The sequence below is a fragment of the Phaenicophaeus curvirostris genome, chromosome 16 (genome assembly GCF_032191515.1).
Source record: "Phaenicophaeus curvirostris isolate KB17595 chromosome 16, BPBGC_Pcur_1.0, whole genome shotgun sequence".
In the NCBI taxonomy this organism is placed as follows: domain Eukaryota; kingdom Metazoa; phylum Chordata; class Aves; order Cuculiformes; family Cuculidae; genus Phaenicophaeus; species Phaenicophaeus curvirostris.
This window is the reverse complement of record NC_091407.1, coordinates 7188628-7208588: the sequence shown is the minus strand read 5'-3', so window position 1 is coordinate 7208588 and position 19961 is coordinate 7188628. Positions and strand designations below refer to the sequence as shown.

At 57.0% G+C, this 19961-nt stretch overlaps 1 protein-coding gene across 6 annotated transcripts in view; it reads right to left on the bottom strand.

Moving 5' to 3' along the window:
* The window catches only part of MPRIP (myosin phosphatase Rho interacting protein), an 80144-nt gene extending 60518 nt beyond the window's left edge, over positions 1-19626 (bottom strand). For 3 of the 6 annotated variants that reach the window (XM_069870302.1, XM_069870303.1, XM_069870306.1), the window contains exons 1-3: positions 19247-19624; positions 7817-7894; positions 5632-5697 (exon numbers count right to left, since the gene is read on the bottom strand). In XM_069870302.1, the coding sequence (XP_069726403.1) occupies positions 5632-5697; positions 7817-7894; positions 19247-19366 (264 nt within the window). In that variant the 5' untranslated portion in view covers positions 19367-19624. Of the gene's footprint in view, positions 1-5631; positions 5698-7816; positions 7895-19246 lie in introns of all 6 variants that reach the window. The other 3 variants (XM_069870304.1, XM_069870305.1, XM_069870301.1) reach the window with 2 other exon arrangements.
* Between the last annotated feature and the right edge of the window lie 335 nt (positions 19627-19961).

Sequence of the window (19961 nt, the reverse complement as noted above, 5' to 3'; positions counted from 1 at the left end):
CTTGGAAACACTTAAATGGTGAAACGTGTGGAAAAAGTAAAGGACAGAGAGGCCAAGATGTTTAAGGTTCGTTTTTAATCCCTGCCAATGAATTTCCACTCCGTGCCAAGACTGAAGTAAACTGCTTTGATCTGAAAACGAGGAGAAAAACACACACACAGATTCTTGGCTTCTTAAAACAATATAGATGACAAAGGAGGGAACTACGATGGAAATCAGCACGGCACAGCTCTGCTGACAGTGACATTTTAAAACGCCCCCTTCTTCCAAATAAAGAGAATTTTGGAAGGGGGTTGATTAGGAAACAATAATTATATGTGTCTATGCATCACAGCATCATTGGGCATGCATCCCTCCCTCCCTCTGATCCCCCACCAGCAGCCACCGAGGCTTACACCGTTCTCCTTTTACCCATTTATCAATTCATTCGGTTTCCGTGGCCGGGAGCGGGGTCTGGGGCCGCTCAGGGCTCCAGATGTGACCCGGCAGCCCCCTGCGCAGTGCCAGACCTCCCACCTCCGAACTGGCCTCTCCTCTCCTATTTACACACCCGGTTCAGGGATCCTGGTGCTCCCCTAACCATTGCCAGACGCTGGGCTGGCCTTGTTCTTCATCCCACCTAGGTCCCACCAGCTCCTGGCTCCCTCCTGATCTCCCTCGAAGCCATCACTGGAGCGGGGATGCCCGCTCTGCCGTAGTGAGGTTAACACTATCATGATCCACCTCAGTTCCTGACTTAGGAGCAGGACTATCCCACTGTGAGCTCAGGAAGGGTCTGCAATGCCACATGGAGGATGCAACCACCCAACTCCTTTCAACAGTGAGCAAACTCTGTCATGGAGGCAGCTGACTCTGGTGTGAGCATCCCCTTAGATCCTCCCCAAACAGCAGTGTTACTGCCTTCTCCCATCTTAGAAAGCAACTCGACTCCGGAACGTAAGGGGTAGGTTAGAGGCAAGGCTCACAGCCCATCCTCATACTTCACCCTGTCACACTGGAAGGCATCAGGCATGGAGCGAGGACAGTTTGTTGGGACAAGGACACGTTGTGCCCAGGGATGATCCTCCTGATCTCCTGCAGGGGAGCTGGGAAAGCTCATCCAGCAGATGCTCTCACCTTGGGGTTCATTATCCACAACAGCAGCAAGTCTGAGAGGCTCCCAGGGGAGCCTGAATTTTGTCCTGCTTTCAAATTAGCATATCCACAAAGGAAAAAACCAACAAATAAACAGACTCGAGCAGCCACCAAAAGGAGGCTTGGTGTGATGGATCCAGGGAGGATGTAATTCTCGCTGGGGGCAAAGCACTGGCACAAATGCCAGCATAGGATAAATCCCAGCTCAGGGGAAGCAGCAAAGGGATAAACTGAGGCACAGAGACCTATGGACACGTAATGAGCCATTAGAAGCTGGGCTGGAGAGGCAGACCCTCTTCTCACCTGCTCTAGCCGTGGCACTGGACCCATTCCCAGCCAGCGCTGAGGCCACTGCCCACCTGCAGGGCCAGAGAGGGATGGGACAAAGCTCTCCACCCCTGTAAAGCCCCTCCTGCGCCCCCACTGCCTCTCCACTACGTTCCCACGCAGCAGGGCTCTATTTATAGAATCGCTAATTATAGATCGCAGCAATCAAAACAAAAGGAGGCAAACGCTCTGCACCCGCCAATCTCTGGCTCCATCCTCTTACTCCAACGCTACTTTTGTGGCAGCTCCCATACCTCAACCAAATCTTTGGAACCACCTCAGTCATGGTGGCAGGCTGCTCTCTCACCGCAGCAGCAGTGCTGGTTTTGCTGGGGACTGCAGGGTATTTGGCCATGAGGACTGAGACCTCGCACAGCGTGAGGCGACGTCAGAGAGTGCTGTCTTCGGCACCAGTTTGGGCATCTTCCCTGGGATGGAGTGTGCTGGGATGCAGCCGCCGGGGAAGCAGCAGCCAGGGGAGGTTTTGCTCACTGTACTGGCACAGGTCCCACCTCGTCCCCTCCAGTGACTGAGTACAATCCCTCCCAGCCCCGGCAGGGCTGTTTTCCCACAGGCTGAGAACTTTATCCTCTCTAGCTTCAAATATCCTCAAGTACCAAAGGTCTAAGCTCTTTGGGTGAGTCTTCCACTTCCAAAACAAGTCGCTGGACACATTTGACTTAGCTTCGGTTTTTTTGGCAGGCTTTAATCTCACACTCCGTGCAACAAGGAATCAGGGAACGTGTCTCCTGGGAAAACCAAGGAAGTGCCACAGGACTGGGGAGTACACAGGGGCAAACATCCTTGGACACTCATAATGCAGCAGCTCATCCCCCAGCTCATCCCCAGCTCCCCGTCCCCTTCCTTCCTGCCCTTCCTCAGCTCAGCGAGAGTTGTTTTGCCATCCTCCAGCTGCTGCTGAAAACTATCAACCCCTGCACATCATCCAGCCCAGCACAGAGGTTTATCAACCAGCAGGAGCAAGCCAGCACTGAGGGGTAATCACAGTGGTTCAGCATGGGAAGGCAACCCCAAGCAATCACACAACCTCCACATCTACCCGCGGCTGGGAGGGAGGAATTTCTGCACGTCTGAGCAGGCTCGGCTTAGCCGGGGCTCGACAGAGCTGGGAACGGCCGCAGGCATGCTCTCTGCAGAGGGGAAGGGGATGCACTCTGCTTGGTGTTCCCAGAGGCCAGAGTGCTCTGCGTGCTGGCACAAGGCTGGGGCTGCTCTAGCAACCAGTATGAAAGAAGAAGTGTCTGGAGAGGGAGTCTGGCAGCTCAGCCCTGGTCTGAGGGGGCAGACGTCCCCAGCCTGTGCACATCCTCCCCAGCGCAGCCAATGGGCAGAACTGGTTTCAGTTTTCAGACACAAAACATGGCACAGAAAGGACAGACAGATGGAAAGATACATATACAGAAGGAAGGCAGCTGAGCAGGAGCACAGACTCTGGATCGGCATCGGGGACATGTGGGCAGGTCTTGCGAGGGGGGTGGATGCCAACAGGGCAGCTGGTGTCCACTTGTTCCATCTTCTGCTAAGGGCTTTCCATGCTCAAAATGCTCCAAGCAAACACCCAATGACTCTCCCCATGGCAAAAGGCTCCTGCACCCAAGGCTGGCCCGTCCCACGGCTTCTGTGTACCACAGCACCAACGCTTTTGGGGACAATCAGAGGTCTCCCAGGTAAGTAGCTAGGCTTCAAGCTTCCTCTCCACACCCTACTGCTCTAACCCACCAGGAGCACTAAGTGGGGTCTTCCTGGCTGGGCATAGGAGCATCTCTGCTGCCATTGTCAGCCTGGGGGTCTCCTCCAGAGCCCACCTCTCCTTCCCCTTCAGTTTTTTGTAAGAGGAGAAATTGCCAAATGCATAAAATTAATGTCTAACAGGTTCAAGGCACAGCAATCCAATCCCTGCGTGCAACAGCCTGGGAGGTCTCTGGCCAGCTGCCGTCCAGCTCCCGGCACACTGTGGAGGTTGCCCTGTGGGACCCCCACCCCCTGCAAACGCAGCCTTCAGGCACACAGGGAGTGAGCTCAGCCCTGCCACAGAGGACGGGGCGAGGGCAGGACTGTGGGGGGGCACAGCCAGCTGCTAGAGGGGGCCCTGGTCCTGCCAGCCGAGCCACGCTGGTGCCTAATGCAGACGGGTCAGGGACTGGTGGTTTAGCAGAAAAACAAACTTCCCCCAAGGTTAAGCAGAGGACACAACAGAGGACGCGTTCCCACATGTGGAAAATGATGGTCCCTGTCTGTCGTTCCTCAGCCTGCTGGCCCTGCTCCTGTGTGGGCTGAGAAAGCAGTGACAAACCCCCCTGTTTCCTCCTGCTCTGGGGCTGTTCCTCCAGCCCAGTCACCGTGGCAGGGGATGCTCCAGAGCCGTGGGCTGGGAGGGTCTGGGGGAGGTTGTGCCCAACTACGGCCAGCTGACACCTTTGGCAGAGCCGGTGCAAACAGCAGCGTGGATCCCACACAGCGTCGTGCTCCGCTGAAAGGTCAGGAAGGTATTTTTACACCATGTGTCAGATCCCCATGAGGAACACGGACCCACGACCATTGTCTCCATCTATGGCCACGGCAAGGCAGGACCAAGCCCTCCTGCCATCCTCCAGTGGGACCCATCGTACCACCAAGGCCCACAGGGGCAGCGATTCCCAGAGCTCCATCCCAGCAGTGTCTGCTCAAACCACAACAGACAGATGACCCACAGGGCAAATGGGGCTGAAGGGGTGCTGGGATCTAGCAGTGGCCAAGGACGGGGTCCAGCGTGGAGAGGTGCCAGCACAGTGGTCCATCACGTTCCCCAGAACGCCAACCCATGTTGCACATCTGCACACACCCTTTGAGTTCATTTTTTTTTTTTTCACTTTTGCCTTCTTCTCAAAGGAAAAAAGCCCAGAAGGAGCCTGAAGAACTACGAGATGCTCCCCTATCCTCTGCACACTCTCCAGCAATGGTCCCCACAGTGCCACAAGTCCAGAGGGCAGCGGGTGCTGCCCGTCTGCTCCTGCCCAGATGCAGGCTGGCCAACCTCCCTGGGATTCAAAACAGCAAAACACCGTTAAAAAATGGGTTTCTCAACATCCTTCTACCTCTCCTTGGATCAGGGCATCTCTCCACCATGCTCTGCCACTCTGTAGGACATGAAACACTAGACCAGTGTGGAGCCAGGCTGCTGAGACACTAAAAATATATTAAAAGCCACCACCGCTCCTCCACAAAACATTTAAATTATTTAGGGCACTTGGATCAACCCCAAGAAAAAATACAAACAAACAAGGCATGAAACGTGAGCAATGCAGGCTGTGCTACCGTGCCCCCCTGGCCACAGTGCCCTCGCAGAAGATATCGGCTCAGGACCAGGGCACACTGCCCACCTCCCCACTGCAGATGCAGGTCCCCACATGTCCCAGTCCCACACGTGCACACACGCTGCCCCACATCCCCGGCATGCCCAGCTTTGCAGGCCTCCCACCCAGGTGGATCCAGCACGCTCAGCCACAGGCACCCTCTCAGGGCCTCACTGCAGCCAGGAGGATGAATCAGTAGCCCCGGTGGTCACAGCAGGGCTAATCCTGCTGGGCTCAACAGTCCCACATCACAGCTCACAGCAGATGGGAGGGTTTCCCTTCCATTTGTGCCCCCCTCTCTCTTCTACTGAGGGAAGCAGTGCTGGCAGCGCACAGCAGCTCCGGGGCGGGCAAGCAGCAGGAAGGCATTCCAGCTGACCTATTTTCCATGGGCATCACTGGGCAGGGCCTTCCTGGGCTCTGCCAAGGTGATTCACCACCACCAAACCACAACTGGCACTGAGGAACAAAGCAGAAAGAGCGGAAGACCCTGAAGACCCCCCAGCACTTCTCACCAGCATAGGATCTGTTGGCATTCAATCATCCCCGTGCCAGGTGGGATCCCCACTCTCCAAAACAGCCACCATCCTCCACAGACTCTCTGCCACGCTCCCATGCAAGTCCAGCCTAGCACTAAGTCAAACCCAGAGAACAAAACTCTTCACGAGTTCAGCAGAGATCTTCCCACCCTGTGGACCAGGAGCACCACACCTCAGGCTCCTCCCAAGGACAGCAAAGGTAGCCCTGGCTCCTCAGCACAAACAGCCCAATCCCCACAGCCTGAACACAGCCACATGCTCCACTGGGCAGCACTTACCATCTCGTCGAGGGCGTAGCGCAGCAGCCCGTGCTCGTAGAGGATGAAGAACCGACGCTGCCATTTCTGCAAGAGGACAGCAAGGCAGGTTAAGGCAGTGCTCATCGGCCCCTGGGTTTCACCAGGGGCACCAGAGCTGCACCAGCATGAAGCCAGGGCAGAGAAAAGGCACTAAAACCCCTTTGCAATGGAGGACTCATGACAAAAGGGCGCATGCTCAAACCACACCAAGCTCTGGACCACAGCTTCCAAAAAGTAGGTGGGGACCTCCTCAGCACTGTAGGGATCATTCCTAAATGGTGAATGGTGCACAAGTATTTCTGCTCAGCCCCTCACGCCCCTAACACAGGCGCGCAGAGTGGTGTCAGCTTTGCAAAGCAAGGTCTTGCCAGGCCATCAAGAGGGGTTCTGATGATGTCCGCTCACATCAGTCCACACTGCTTAATGCTGATGTACTGCCTGGCTTTGTGGTCACCCAAAAAGAGTCTAGTTTGGGGTTGCTTCCTCACCCTACTTGTCTCTTCATTCAGCCTAAGCTGGCCTTGTTTAACCATGCAGGGGACAACACCAGCCAGAGACAAAAGACTCCAGCTATAAGCTGGAAGCAGGACATTTCTCCTCTTCTCCTGAAGAATGCCCAGAAGTCCCATCACAGCTCTTCAAGAGACCCAAGTCCTACAGAACACCAGAAGGATCCCCTAACTTAGTGCTCACAGATGCTCAGCTTCATCCTGCACGTTCTATTCCAGCACCCAGTGCTGCAGGGCGACAGGCTGTCATGCTGGATATGTCCCAGCAGTACCTCATCTGGATCTGGAGGATGACTGCTCCTGCCTAGGCGATTCCACCTTCCTTGGCACCAGGCTGGCACTGCTGCTTCTGCAGCTGCACAGCAAACCAGATTGGAGAACTGATCTGGCTGGAAAACTCTTTTTTTTTTTTTTGTGTGTGCCAGGCTGATTTCAGCCAAGAGCAAAAACTGGTTGAGCAGGCTGAAATAAAAAAGGTCCTAGATTCATAGCCCCAGTGCAGCAATTCTTATCTCACTTTTCTCAGCCCTTCGGGCAAAGTCCAAGGTGCTCAGGGACAAGCAAAACCAAGGACCTGTGGACCTCCGCATGCCCCAGCTTAGCATGCAGCCTCCGTGCCGGGAGGAACAGAGTCCCACATCCCCATAATGTTGGGCAAGCAAGCCTGCAACTAGTTGTGACTCCAAATAATGACCCATATACCCCAGGCTGAACTCCGAATCCAATTCTTGTTCACTCAGGAGAGGTTTTTTTATTACTAGCAGCTCTGAGAGCATTTTGGCTGCAGGACAGAGGGTTCACGGACCATTGCCATCCCTCCCACGCACGAGACAGCCCTGTCCTGGCAGCCTCAGCAGCAAGTTCCCTGGAAGAACAGCCTGGGAGTTCTCCTCACAAGTCAGAAGTGAAAGGGCATCGGTCTGGCCACGTCCCTCTGGGCCTCGCACCCCACAGGGCAGGGAAGTAGGGGATGCTCCAACCCCACACAATACTGCTGTTTCAGCAAGGAACGAGCAAACCCCTTTGGGCAGAAGCTGCGTGCCCTGCTCTGCCTATGGGTCTCTGCTGCCAACACACTTGGCTTCAGAGCTTTGCAGGGTTATAGCAAACGAAAATCATCTCTCAGCCACTTCCTTGCTGCAGGACCTGTCTGACAAATAGGTATCTGTGTTAGGGGATGGGATGTAGCCTCCCACCAGGGCTCCAGGCATGCCCATGATGAGCTGCAGAAAATAAAGTAGCTGTTTCCAAGCACCAAAGGTAAACTTTGTGCCTTTGCTGACAGTCCCAGCACAGCTCAGAGCCACACAGCCCACATCCAGTCAGCTTCAGAGCCTTCCCATCAGCGTGGCACATGTCAGGCCACTCAGACTCCAACCATCAAGGCACCAAAAAGCAAGAGAAGCAAGCAATAAAACTGCTCAGACTGAGCCTGACGAGCACCCAGTCTGCTGTCCAGCATAAAGACCTCACATCCCAGAGAAGGCATTTGAGTCCTGCTGCAGAAAACATCTCCTGGTTTCCTGGTTTGCACAAGAGGATGGGTGCATGGAAGCACCCGCGGCAGCCGCCTCTGCCGGCAGGAACAGGCCCTTGCCACTCCTGCTGTCACCCCCAACCGTAGCATGAGAAGAGGACATCACTGCTTCACCTACCCGGGAGCGATGGACGGGGTTGTCAAAGTCCGTTCCTTCTGGGGCCAGCAGCAGCCAGCCACCATAAATGGGTTTGGCCTGCAAAGAAACAGCAGAGAAACACATCAGACACAGAGAAAACCAGCTCACCCTGAACCAGTGCCACAGGAGATCAATGGTCAGGGACCATGGGAAACTGCATCAGCTCCCAGTGTAAAGGCAGCTGCACGATTTCAGGCTCCTGCACATGGGCAAACGCAGCCCTGCCAGCACAGGGAACACTATGCTTTGGCAACCCATGGTGTTATATACACTGTGTGCAAACAGGACTGAGATGAGAACTTGGGAGTAGGTCAAACCCCAGCCACAACCACCAAACTCAGCTGCTTCTGCATGGCATCGCGCCAAGAGTGTCACCCCACAGGTACAGCCAAGCTGCAGAGCCTGTCCTCACCGGCAGCTCTTCCCCTCGCCATCAGCAGCGTGCCTCTACTCCAAAACAAAAACATCCTCCAAAGGAGAGCTCGATGTTTTCCTTTTGTTAATTGAGAGAGGAAAAACTACCCAGCGTTGGCAGTTCTCCCGCTTGCAGCCGCTTCCCATGCCATGCACATCCAACACCCGTTTCCCCGCAGGGGTGGCCCCTGCCAGCTCGCTCCTCCCCGCTAGCAGCTTCCAGCAGCCCACGGCCGCGCACGCAGGAAGGTCAGAGCCAGGCAGAGGGAAAACAGCTCATTCAGCCAGCCAGGAAGAGAAAGAATACTCAGAAAGAAATGCCTTACAGCATTGCCATTTATCAGCATTTATATATCCAGGCTCTTTCCAACAGCAGTTTGGGTGCAGAAGTGGTTGGTGTGAAACAGACTCATGGCAAGCGGTGGGATGGGCACCAGGCACGTTTTCCCCGACAAAGTCCTAGAGGCACCACTCCTGCTGCTTGTCAAGCTGCAAACTATTAGCCAATCCCATTCCTGGCAAGGGCCGGGGCCAAATCCTGGTGCAAGAGTGGTGAGGAATTGCCACACCGGCAAGGCGGTTCTGTGGAGGTAACAGGATGGACCAGGAGGGAGGAAATCCAGGGCAGATCCAGTTTCAGGAACCCATGGGTCTAGGGACGCCGCTTTCACCAAGAAACCTCTGTGTATGCCCAGCCTGGTCCAGCTGCACAGTGACAAGGACACACACTCCCAGCTCCTCTCAAAATTATTTGATTAATCTTACTGCTCTCATGTTTTTCTTCCCCCTCCCTTAAGCTTAAAACTGTTTCCAATTCCATACCTCCCCTAGATTCTTCCTGCCAGTTTCTGTGGTTTTGTAATGTCAAAAAAAAAAAGTTTCCCCTCTGGAAAAATCCCTGTGAACAATAGAAGAAACTGCCTATGCACCAAAAACTGTCAAATCCATGAAGCACTGAGTAAGCAAACTGGAAACAAGCTGGAGGAGTCCCTTTACTGTTTATAAAGTGAAAAAAAAAAACCACCAAAATCTCTTATCTTCCCCCCCCACCCCCAACATGACGTATCAGCTCTTGGTGTTGCTCTCCCACCAGCTGGGAAAACACAATTTAAAACCTTTCTTCCTTCCTTCCCTTGCTCTTTAAATGGGATTAAAACCAAATGGAGTGCTGAGAATGGGATCATAGAATGGGTTGGGTTGGAAGAGACCTTAAAGATCATCCAGTTCCAACCCTCTGCCATAGGCTGGGACACCTCCGACTGATCAGCTTGCTAAATTTGAGATCTAATTTAGAAGAATCGCTTCCCTCCCTCCTAGGGGCTGGGCACCCCTGCACCCACCTGTTCCCAGGACCAGCGTGAGCCTCACCCACACCTCGCTGGCACAGCCAGGCACCCCGCAGGCACCGCAGCCCCCAGCCCTCCCCAGGCTCAGTAAGGAGCCCCCCACCAGCCCTGTCCTGCTCACCTGGATGCTGGCACCCTGCTCTCCTGTGGCCCCCATGCTGCCCCCCAGCCGCCGCGGGACCTGCTCTGCACCCGGTTATGCCGCCCACACTGGCGACGCCTGGCAGGGCGAGTCGTGCTCCGCCACTCCCCCGGCGCACCCCACCGCCAGCCCGCCCCGCGCCCCCACCCAAGGGCGCCCATGACGCATCCGTGCCCACACACGGAGAGGACTTTGGAGCAGGGACTCCCATCGCCCCTCATTACGCGGGGATGTGGCCATGGCCACTCATGTGAGGGCCTTGCCCAGATTTCTTTTCTGTTTTATGGGGGAAAAGCAAAATTGCAAATAAATAATTGAAGATGACCCACCAGAGAGCTGCGAAGTGCCTTCAATGGGTCACTGTGGCAGGGGAGTCCCCAAACTCCCACGAGAGGCACTCACAGTGAGGCCTGAGCCACCAGCTCTGGTGCTTGAGAAGATATCGCAAGCAACCTCCACCACCCGGGAACAAGAAAGAGGGTGACATCAAAGGCAGGACGCAGCATCCTCAGTGCTTAGCACCATCTCCAATGCTTTGCACCACCACGCTAAGACGGCACCCCGAGGAGCCCTTGGCAGTGATGCTACAGGCAGCAAAGTTGCTTGGAGGGCTCAGCCCTTCTCCATCCTTTGAGTTTCCCCTCCACGCCCCAGCACAGCCCTTGGGAACGGCCAAGTGTTCAACCCAGCGAAGCCCCATGAGCAAAACCTCTCCCCGGCACAAGCCACAGCTCTCCCAGCTCCAAGAACCCCAGTGCACCTCAGCAGCGCTCAGCCCCACACAGCCCACAGCACGACGGGCAGCGGGCTCATCTGAGCGTCACTCAGGGGATGAAGTCACCATGAAACCCAAACAGGGGACACCATCACCAAGCGTCACACAGGGGATGAAGCAACCATGAAACCCAAACAGGGAACACCATCACCAGGGTCAGCAGCAAGCAGCCTTAACCCAGTACTGCAGGCGGGAAGCCCTGCCCTACCTCAGCCTGGCTCGCACCCCACACCAGACATTTTGCGCTCAACCACTCCAATTTTGGCTCAGCTGGCTGCATCTAAATCACTGAGCACCTGAAATATATATCCCTAACATAGAGCATGGTCATTTCTTTACCAGTGTCATAAAAAAGCACCAGTGGGCTATACTTATTTTGGCAGAAGCGTCCAATTTCAGATATTGAAACCAAAATAGCTGAAAGGTATGAATTAGAGCCAGTTGGTGCAGGCAGCCTGCTTCCACCCACCAAGACAAGAACACTCAGCAGTGCTTTTTAAAGCCAAACCAAAACAAGATACTGCTAAAACCAAGCAAATGCCCAAAGAGGTATGAGCCTAAATAAAAAGGCTATGAATTAGCATGCCAAGTGTCTGAAGTAAACCCATCGCACCTGCATCAGAACAGCCCTGCTGAAGTGAGGTTTATTTTAAACCCACTCGATGCTGCCGTGAGAGGCAGGTCCAGGGGAGCGTTATTGCACCAGGATGGAGCCGGAGTTGCACGTCACTTTGCACAGCTTAGCTTCCTCTAGAGAGCTCAGGAAGAGGAGGAAAATGCAGTGCCCAGCACTAAGCTAGAGCTCAGAGCAAAAAACTTCTCCTGTCCAAGTAGATCTGTCCAACCTCACTTAAGGGATCCTGTTTGAGCAGCCCTGGAGTTCCCAGGATGCCTGTGACCATGCAAAGCCTCATCTGCCTCCCATGAGCTCCAGTAATGTCCAAAGAGCAGCTCCAGGAGGTTCCCCAGCAGGTAGCAGACACACAGGATGCTCAGGCGCTGGATGGCTTTGCTTGTATCCAGACAGTACCCGGCCGAAGGGTGAGCCACAAAACGATGTCAAAAGCAGAGTGGAGGGCAGCTGCCGGCAGTGCGATGCATCCACATCTGAGTGGGGTGGGTGACGCTCACAGGAAGAGGAGAGCCGGTTCCTCCAGCATGGCTCGTAGTGACCAAGCCAACCACCTACCACAATCTCAGCCAGGAGCTGCCAAAGCCACTGCCTCATCAACCTAGGAGAGAGCTACAGGCGCCTCACCACTCATAAAAAGTGATAGAGCCAACAAAGCCTTCCTGGGACATCACGGCATGGGAGGTGCGGCCAGCCTGCAGCCCCACAGTGCCTGGCTCTGTTCTATCCCGTGGGACCAGCAGATGCTGACTCAGGCAGAAATGTCCTTGCGTCACTGTTTGCTTCCTGTCACACCTCTGGGAACGCCCAGGTATTACATCCCGCTTCTGATCCCACCTGGCTTTGCTCAGCTTCCCAGCTCACCAAGGGAGCTGCGCTGCAGGTGGCTACAGCCCCTCACCTGCCTCTCGGGCATCAATCCCTTCACCCCGCAGGTCTGCATCGCACCAGGGCGCAGGATGCTGCCTCCAGCCTAGGCGGGAAGCGCGGCGGGTGGGAGGAAACAGCGAAGGAACTGGATCCAGCTCAGTTTACACGAAGCTGTCAGGCTGCTGCACTGATGCTGCCCAGGCATCGACAAACCACGCCACCCTAAGCAGCTCCACCAGCACTGGGAATGCAACTCCCAGCAGCTGGGAGACTGGGCTCAAAGGACGTGTAGAGCCCCTCAGCCATTCCCAAAGTCCAGGGTGATCCAGAAGCCCTCGCACATCCTCAGGGCTGCAGGGCAGAGAGGGGACTGTCACCTGCTTCCAGCAAGCAGGATAGGTCACAGGATCCTGACAAGCGCAGAGAGCACCAGGTCACAGGGCTGGAGGTGGGCTGTGACACCAAGCAGCGTGCCTGTTGGATAGATTTTCATGTCGGCAGCAAGTGTTAGTGGTACCTTCATCTTTTTCCTCCCCTGTGCAAACCAGCCAGCCAAGCAGGGTACCAGCAGCACCAAGCCGAGCCACACGGTGTTGGTCATACAGCATCTGCAGGAGCTCATTGCTCACTAGAGAGCTTTGCTGACATCCACAATCTCCTCTTAGGGTCCAGACTCAGCCCCATGGAAGAACAACCACATCCCCACTGGGATACTGGGATGCCCATCCCACCCCAACATGCTCCAAGGGAAGTCCAAATCCATCGCCGGGAGAGACTCCTGGCTCCGAGCGCGTGGCAGGAGGGATAATCTGTTTAGGCTGCCGGCAGACGTAATCAGCCTGTCTCGGGTGGAGGCAGGGCTTGTTTTGTTCAGGCTTGGCAACTGAGCGGGAAGGGGAAAACAAATGGACCGTTGCAGCAGAGCTTTAGCCTCTGCCTCCAATGCCGAACGCAGAGAGCCCTGTGCACCAGGGAAGTTGTGCCGGGGCTTCCAGCAGCCCTGCTAGAAAACAACAGCCCCAGCCTGACCCAGACTGTAGGTGAAACCACAGTAACTGCCATCCCACCACGTTTACGGGTTTAGTCCCAGTATCACCAAAGGGGCCTCTCTGAAAGCGGCGCCAGCAGCGCCTGCTGCTCACTGCACACTCCTCTGGGTATTCAGTAACAGGGTCACAGCTCTCAGCTGGACCCGCAGCAGACAGCAAGGTCACCGTCCCCGGTGCACCAGCTTCTAAACCGGTCAGGGCTCCTGGGAGACAGGGATCAGTTTCTGGCACAGCTCAAGGGGAAAGCAACCACAAACACTGTGGTTGCAACCTCAAAAGAGGAAATCTGGGTGGTTTCAGCTCCGCTTTGCTCTCAGATTTGCACATCTTGGAGCCCATGAGAACAGCACTGATGGGTGAGTTGGAGAAGCCGTCACCTGGCAGGAATGGGAAGGGTGACATGGTGTTTGGGCAGAGAATGGGATGCGATACATAAGCAAGGCTCCCTGCCCACAGCATGGTTTCTGGTAAATGAGAAACAGGCATCACTTAACATTTTGCGTGCTCTCAGTGGGATGCCACAGGGACCACCCGAGACCCGCGAACCCAGCCAGAAACTCTGTTAATGCCACAAACCCGCACGCCAGCAGCAATCCCAGGGACATAGCCCTTTGATGTGGTGGTTAAGCCACTCACATCTCAGCTTCCCTGCCCGTACAGTGTTTCTCTCTGCTGTATGACACTGGGTGATGGGCAGCGGAGTGGGGCAAAATGCCAGCGTGGGAGGCTGCGTGCTGCCAGTGGATGTCCACGACTGCTCCCAGCATGAAAGCACCCTCCATCCCCCAGCTCTACACGCAGGCAGCCACTCACTGCCCCCAGGTTTGGTCCAAGCTCAACTTTCTCCAGCTCGAGACCTGGGCAGCTCCTGGAGACAGCACCCTCTCCATCCACCTCCCACTCTCCCATAAAAACACATTTATACAGCACAGGAGCAGGCACAAGCCAGCTGCTGCCAAAGCTGCACATCGCCCAGGCCAGGCTTTCACCACCAACACGTCTCACCATACAGGGAGAGTCCAAACCAGCCCAGAGCTGGGGCACCAGGAGCGCGAGGTGCCACTACCACGGGGCAGCTCGTGGGCACAAGGTGCAGCACAACCCTCCCAGCGTGTGGGCAGCCCTGTTCCAGCCACCCACACACCCCAAAGGAGGGAGCTGCCTAGGCAGCTTGCTGCGTGGGCAGTGGGAGTGACCGACCAACACGAGGAACAGGAAGGGGAAAGGTTGAATTCACCCTTCGTGCAAACAGCCAGTCTCCTCCACGTACGCTGGCTCTGGCCCCAGGGCTCTGGCCCCACGCTTGGGTCCGAGCGCTGCTATGGGCTTGGGCAGTTGGAGCAAGAGCTGGAAGGGGTTGGCTGAGCACGCACAGGCAATTTGTCAATCAGCAGCAAAATATCAGTGGGAAGGAACAGGCTTCGCAATCCCAGCTCCCCCCTCCTCGAGCAGCCCCGGAGCCCGGTGTGCCCCGCAGGGAGCAGGCCTATCTAACCAACAGGCTCCCTCTGCGCCTGGGAGAAGCTGCAACATCTCTCTGGAGCGCTGGAGAGGGGATTTATCACTTCCTCGGGTGCCAGAGCAGATAAGGTGTGGCGCCATGCAAAAAACCAGCAGCAAATAAGTGTGCAAAGGGGATGGTTCTCTGGCACTCAAAGGCAACACCGTGCCCCTTCCCCTGGGCCACGCAGAGGGTTAAGTGCACCCAAACATGATTTTGGCACCAAACTTCACATCTCCATGGAACACCCACTGCCTGCACACCGCTCACCAAGGGCGAGATGCAACCTGTGGGGGACAGTCACGGCGATCCTGCCCACCCCAGTGCCTCTGGCCAGGCCTCCCAGGCCCCTGCCGGCTGCTGCTGCTGATGGGGCAGGTCTGACATTTACAGAGAATCTCCCCCTGTTCGGTCCTAATCGTTAGTCCAGTAGAGGCGGATTTTTACAGCATGATACAAGCAGCCAAGAGCAGGGAACGCAAGCGCAGGGGCTGCTTTCCAGGAAAGAGGGTGATTTTCCTTCCCCAAACAGCAAGGGGTGAAGGTGAAAGTGTATCAAGGACATGACCTCTCACCCTGCTGCACTTTGGACAATGCAGAGCCAGGATAAGACCCCAGTCCAGGGAATCACAACCCAATCGATGCAGTGCCCAGAGCAAAGCCAAGCCTGCAACCCTACGCTGACACTCTGGCCCTGGGGCTGCTGGTAGCCAGCTGTTCAGCATCCAGAACAGTAGGAAAAAATAATGTCCAAAAGAGGAGAGATGGAAATAACCACCCCCCCCAGCCCCGGCCACTAGGCAAGGGTGTCACAGGCTGAGGCAGGAGGAGGCAGTGGGAAAAGTCTGTGAGCAGAGTTTTCCAACTGGGTGGTCCTCTGGGCATCCATGCCACAGTCTCAAAAACAAAACAAAACAAAAAAAAGACCCTGGTAGCTGGAAAACTGTCCTCAAATTCCTATTTCTGTGCCAGTCCCCATGCCCCGAGAGAGCACACGCATGGAGAAAATTAAAAGCAACTGCTTTACACTCTGCTCTTCCAATTCAGGCCAAGCTTTGAGGTTAATTCCCAGCCTGTTCCTCTTGGGGCTGGGGGGCGGGTGGTGTTCACCTTCTTTAGGAACCAAAGGCATGTGTGCAGGCACAGCTCGGTCCGGGCCAGCCAGCATGGAGAGCAGGGACCCCGCGGGGACACCCCACCACCCTGCAGAGCCCTGGGTGGCTTCCTTACGAAAAAGGTCCTGCTGGCCAGGCTGGTTCCTCCTGGACCCCAGAAACCATCCACCCACTCGGGGCAGGCTCTGGAAATCTGACCTTGAGATTCACAGGAGGTTAAAAGGGACTGTGTGGTGCCAGGGCAGGCAAGTCTTGCCAGGAAAGAGGGAATTCCCACGAAAAGGGAATTTCTCCCTTGCCAGGAAAGGGGCAGCACAAGGGGAGCTGGCGACGGGTGGGTGGAGGAGACAGGACATCAACAGCGCTGCGTCTGCCAGGGACCAGGGGCCAGATCCTGCCGCTGTACAGGATCACTGGGCTCAGGTTCATCGGGGCAGACCCACAGCAACAGGTTTTTCCAAAAGAGGAACAGACTCAGTGACTGACCCCGTTTTTTCCATGCCATGTGGGCATCCCAGTAAGTCCAACACAGGCTCGGGGTTGGGGGGTCAAGGGCACATCGTCCCCCACTCAGAGCCCTGGGGTGGGAAAGCTCCAAAGGGTGGTGGGACCACACGTATCCAACCCCAGTCACACTGACCCCCATCTGGCAGCACAGCCACACACAAAAACAACTCCTGAACACAGCGCTCCTGGGATTAGGGACTTAGCGTCCATGCAGCCCTTTGAAGTTGGAAGTGCTAAGTCTGATAATATCAAGAGAGCTCCAGCTCATTAATACTGATGTTTGGGGCTGGCCTCCCTCCTCCCAGCCCTGTTCCTAATTCAGTTCCTGAGTACTATGGAAATCCACTACTACCACTGAGTATTTGTGACTCTTTGCAAACATGCACTGATCTCTGCCCCAAGCAGCTCCGATGGCCTGGAGCACCCCGGGAAACAGGCGGGGCAGCGCTGAACACCCACACAGGTATTTTTATATAATAAAAATCCAAAAGAGACACAAGTGCGTAAGCGTGAAGTACCTTCACCTTTCCTGCAAGCCAAGTAGAAAGGTCAGATGACTCAAAAGGACTTTTCTAGCCTGACTCTAGGTAATCACCAACACAGTCCCTGTCCACGGGACGCGCTGGACGCGCTGAGCCCCAGAGCTGCAGCCTGGGACCCTCCTACCCCACCAAAGCTTAAAAAACCAAAACTAAACAGGCAAAAGAATTCAGACCTGTTAAATGAACCGTTATTCCTGGGTGTGCTTTGGAGCGAGCACACTCCCACACCCAGCCAAGCTGCCTCCTCCTCCAACGAGGGGCACGGACTCGGAGGCGAGGTGGCAGGGTGGTTGGGAAGCGCTGGGCTGGCCACAGCCAGGGGCTTCTGGGCGCAGGGATGGCTGCACGGCAGGGCAGGAGGGATGCGTGCGTGCATCACACGCTACCAGAGCCACCATCTTATCTGGGAAGCGGGATTACTTCACCCTGGCTGCAAGGGAGAAAGGAGAGCAGGATCGTGCCGTTTTCCCAAGCGGAGCCCCCCGCGTGGGGCCTGGGTCTGGCCACGGGGCTTGACCCCGTCCCCACGGGAGCCGGCCGAGGTGGCAGCCCTCCAGGACCACCCGCCACCCTGACGGGAACAAAGCAAACAAGGGGCTGCCCGAAACACGGTGCTGGGTCCCCAGGGCCCACTCCATGACGGGGGCAGGCAGAGGGGGCGATGGGAGCAGCATGCAACGCTTTGAACCCCCCCCCAGTGAAAACAAACCAGCATCGCACTCATGAAGCGGCAGAACCCTAGTTGGGGCAGCGGGAAGGGGCCAGCTGGGAGTGGGGGGCGCTTCCCGAGCCCCCCTCCGGGATGTCTCCTTTGTCTGGGCACAGCTGCGATGCTCCCCGCTGCCCGCCCCTTCCCGCACACACCACGGCATTTTTTCCAGTTACATTTTTTCCATATTAGCCCTCAGATTTCATTGTGCCCCCCCGCCCCCAGCGAGCACAGCAATATGTCTGATCTCATTGCCATAATAGGATTGGGAGCGGGGATGGCAGCCCCGGCACAGAAAGGTGCGAGAGGATGGAGGGGGGCCCTGTTCCCCACACCCTGACACCACACACTGGGTTCTGCACCCCAAAAGCCCCCCCTGATGCACGCATGCCGGCCTCCGGGCCTGCGTCAGGCCTGGGAGGAAGAGGAGGAGGAAGGCCCAGCCCTGGCAGCCCCCCAGCCCGTTTGTGCAACGCCCTGGCTGGGAAAGGGTCTCGTCCCCCCAGCAAAGCCAGGGGGCTACTGGGGTGCCGGTCATGGCTGGCACATCCAAAGGGGACGTTGTGTTTACAACCCAGTTTTTCCCAGGATCTCCCATTGGTGGCCACAGGATCCCCCCCACCTACTGCCCTGCACCCCAAGAGGGGTTGGGGTCACCTCAGGAGCAAGTGCCAGTCCCCACATGGCCCCAGGCAAGGAGGGGGGCCACGTCTAAGGGACCCACAGGCACTGCAGGGACGCTGGGTGTCCTGTGGGACACCTGGGTACCTGCAGGATCAGCAGCACCCCGTGAGACCCAATCCCACACCACCCCTGGGGTCCACGGGCACCCTACAGAACACTCTGGACACCCCACAGAATCAGAGAGCACCCACGGGGCTCTCGAACATCCCATAGGATTCATAGATACCTGTGGGTCCCTGTGCTGTCTGGGGGTCAGCAGGCACCCTACAACACTCCAGGGGTCACCAGGCACTCCACAGGAGCCCTGGAAAACCTGTGGAACTAGAGGGCGCCCATGGGGTTCCTCAACACCCCATGAGATTCATGGATACCTGTGGGTCCCTGTGCTAGCGGGCAACCAGCACCCCATGGGACCCCGTGAGATGCCAGGGGATTCACAGATACCTGCAGGTTCCTGTGCTACACCCTGGGATCAGCACCCACGGGGCCCCTGGACACCCTACGGGACCAGGGAACACCCATGGGACCTTGTGCTATCCGTGGGACCCTAGGACATACGTGGGACCCTATACTATCCATAGGACCCTGGACTACCCACGGGGCCACCCATGGGACCCTATACTAGCCAGAGGATCCTAGGCAATACACTGGGGCTCCTGTGGGACCATATACTACCAGGGGATGCTGGACTATCCACGGGACCCTATATCATCCAGGGGATCCTGATACCCATGGGAGCATTTATGGGACCCTACGCTATGCCTAGGATCCTGGGCTATCCGCAGGGGCACCCACAGGACCCTATCCTACACACTGGACCCTGAGCACCAGGCACCCAAGGGACTCTCCATCACCTGGGGGAACCCCGCAATGGGGCCACCAGACACCCCACGGACATCCTGTGTTGGCCATGGGGCTACCAGACACCCCTTGGACCCCGGGCTAGCCAGGGGGCCACCACACACCCCTTGGACCCTGGGCTAGCCAGGGGGCCACCACACACCCCTTGGACCCTGGGCTAGCCAGGGGGCCACCGTATATCAGCTGAGACCCCACGACCTCACGCCTGGGGGGGGTGTTGGGGGGGGAAGGGGGGTGTCTCCCGCTTTGGGGTCAGCTCCCACCTGGTTGAGGTCCTCGTCGTTGAGCAGGTGCGACTCGCGCGGCTTGAAGCAGTTCTGGCACTTGCTTTTGTTGAAGATGTTGGCCTGGAACTTCCTGCAGGGGTTGTCCTTGGCGGCCATCGCGTGTCCCCCCCGGCCCCGCTCAGCGCCCCGCGGAGCGCCCGCCCGCCGCGCCCATCGCCGGGGGCACCGACACCGCCAACGGGCGGGGGAGAAACAACCACCGCCGCCAAAAAAACCAACCAACAAACAAACAAACCCCAAAAAATACAAAAAAAAACCCAAAAACCCAAAGCAAACCGAGCAAGCGAGGCTGGCAGCGGGCGGAGGCGGCTCAGCGCATGCTGCGGGCGCTGCGGGAGCCGCTGCCGAACGCGCCGCCCGCGAAGTTTGCGGCGGGCGGGAAGGGGGCGGGGCCTCGCGCCGACGGGCGGGGCCGGCGGCCAATGGGAGCGCGCGCCCGCCGCCGGGCCTGGGGAAACCGGCCAATGGGGAGCGAGGGGAGGGGAGGGCGCGGGGGCGGGGCGGATCGGAGGCGTTCGGAGGCGTTCGGGTGCCTTCGGCTGCGCTCGGCGGGGCTCGGCTGCGTTCGGCTGCAGTCGGGTGGGCTCGGCTGGGCTCGGCTCGGCTGCGTTCGGCTGCAGTCGGCTGGGCTCGGCTCGGCTGCGTTCGGCGGCAGTCGGCTGGGCTCGGCTGGGCTCGGCTCACCCTGGCT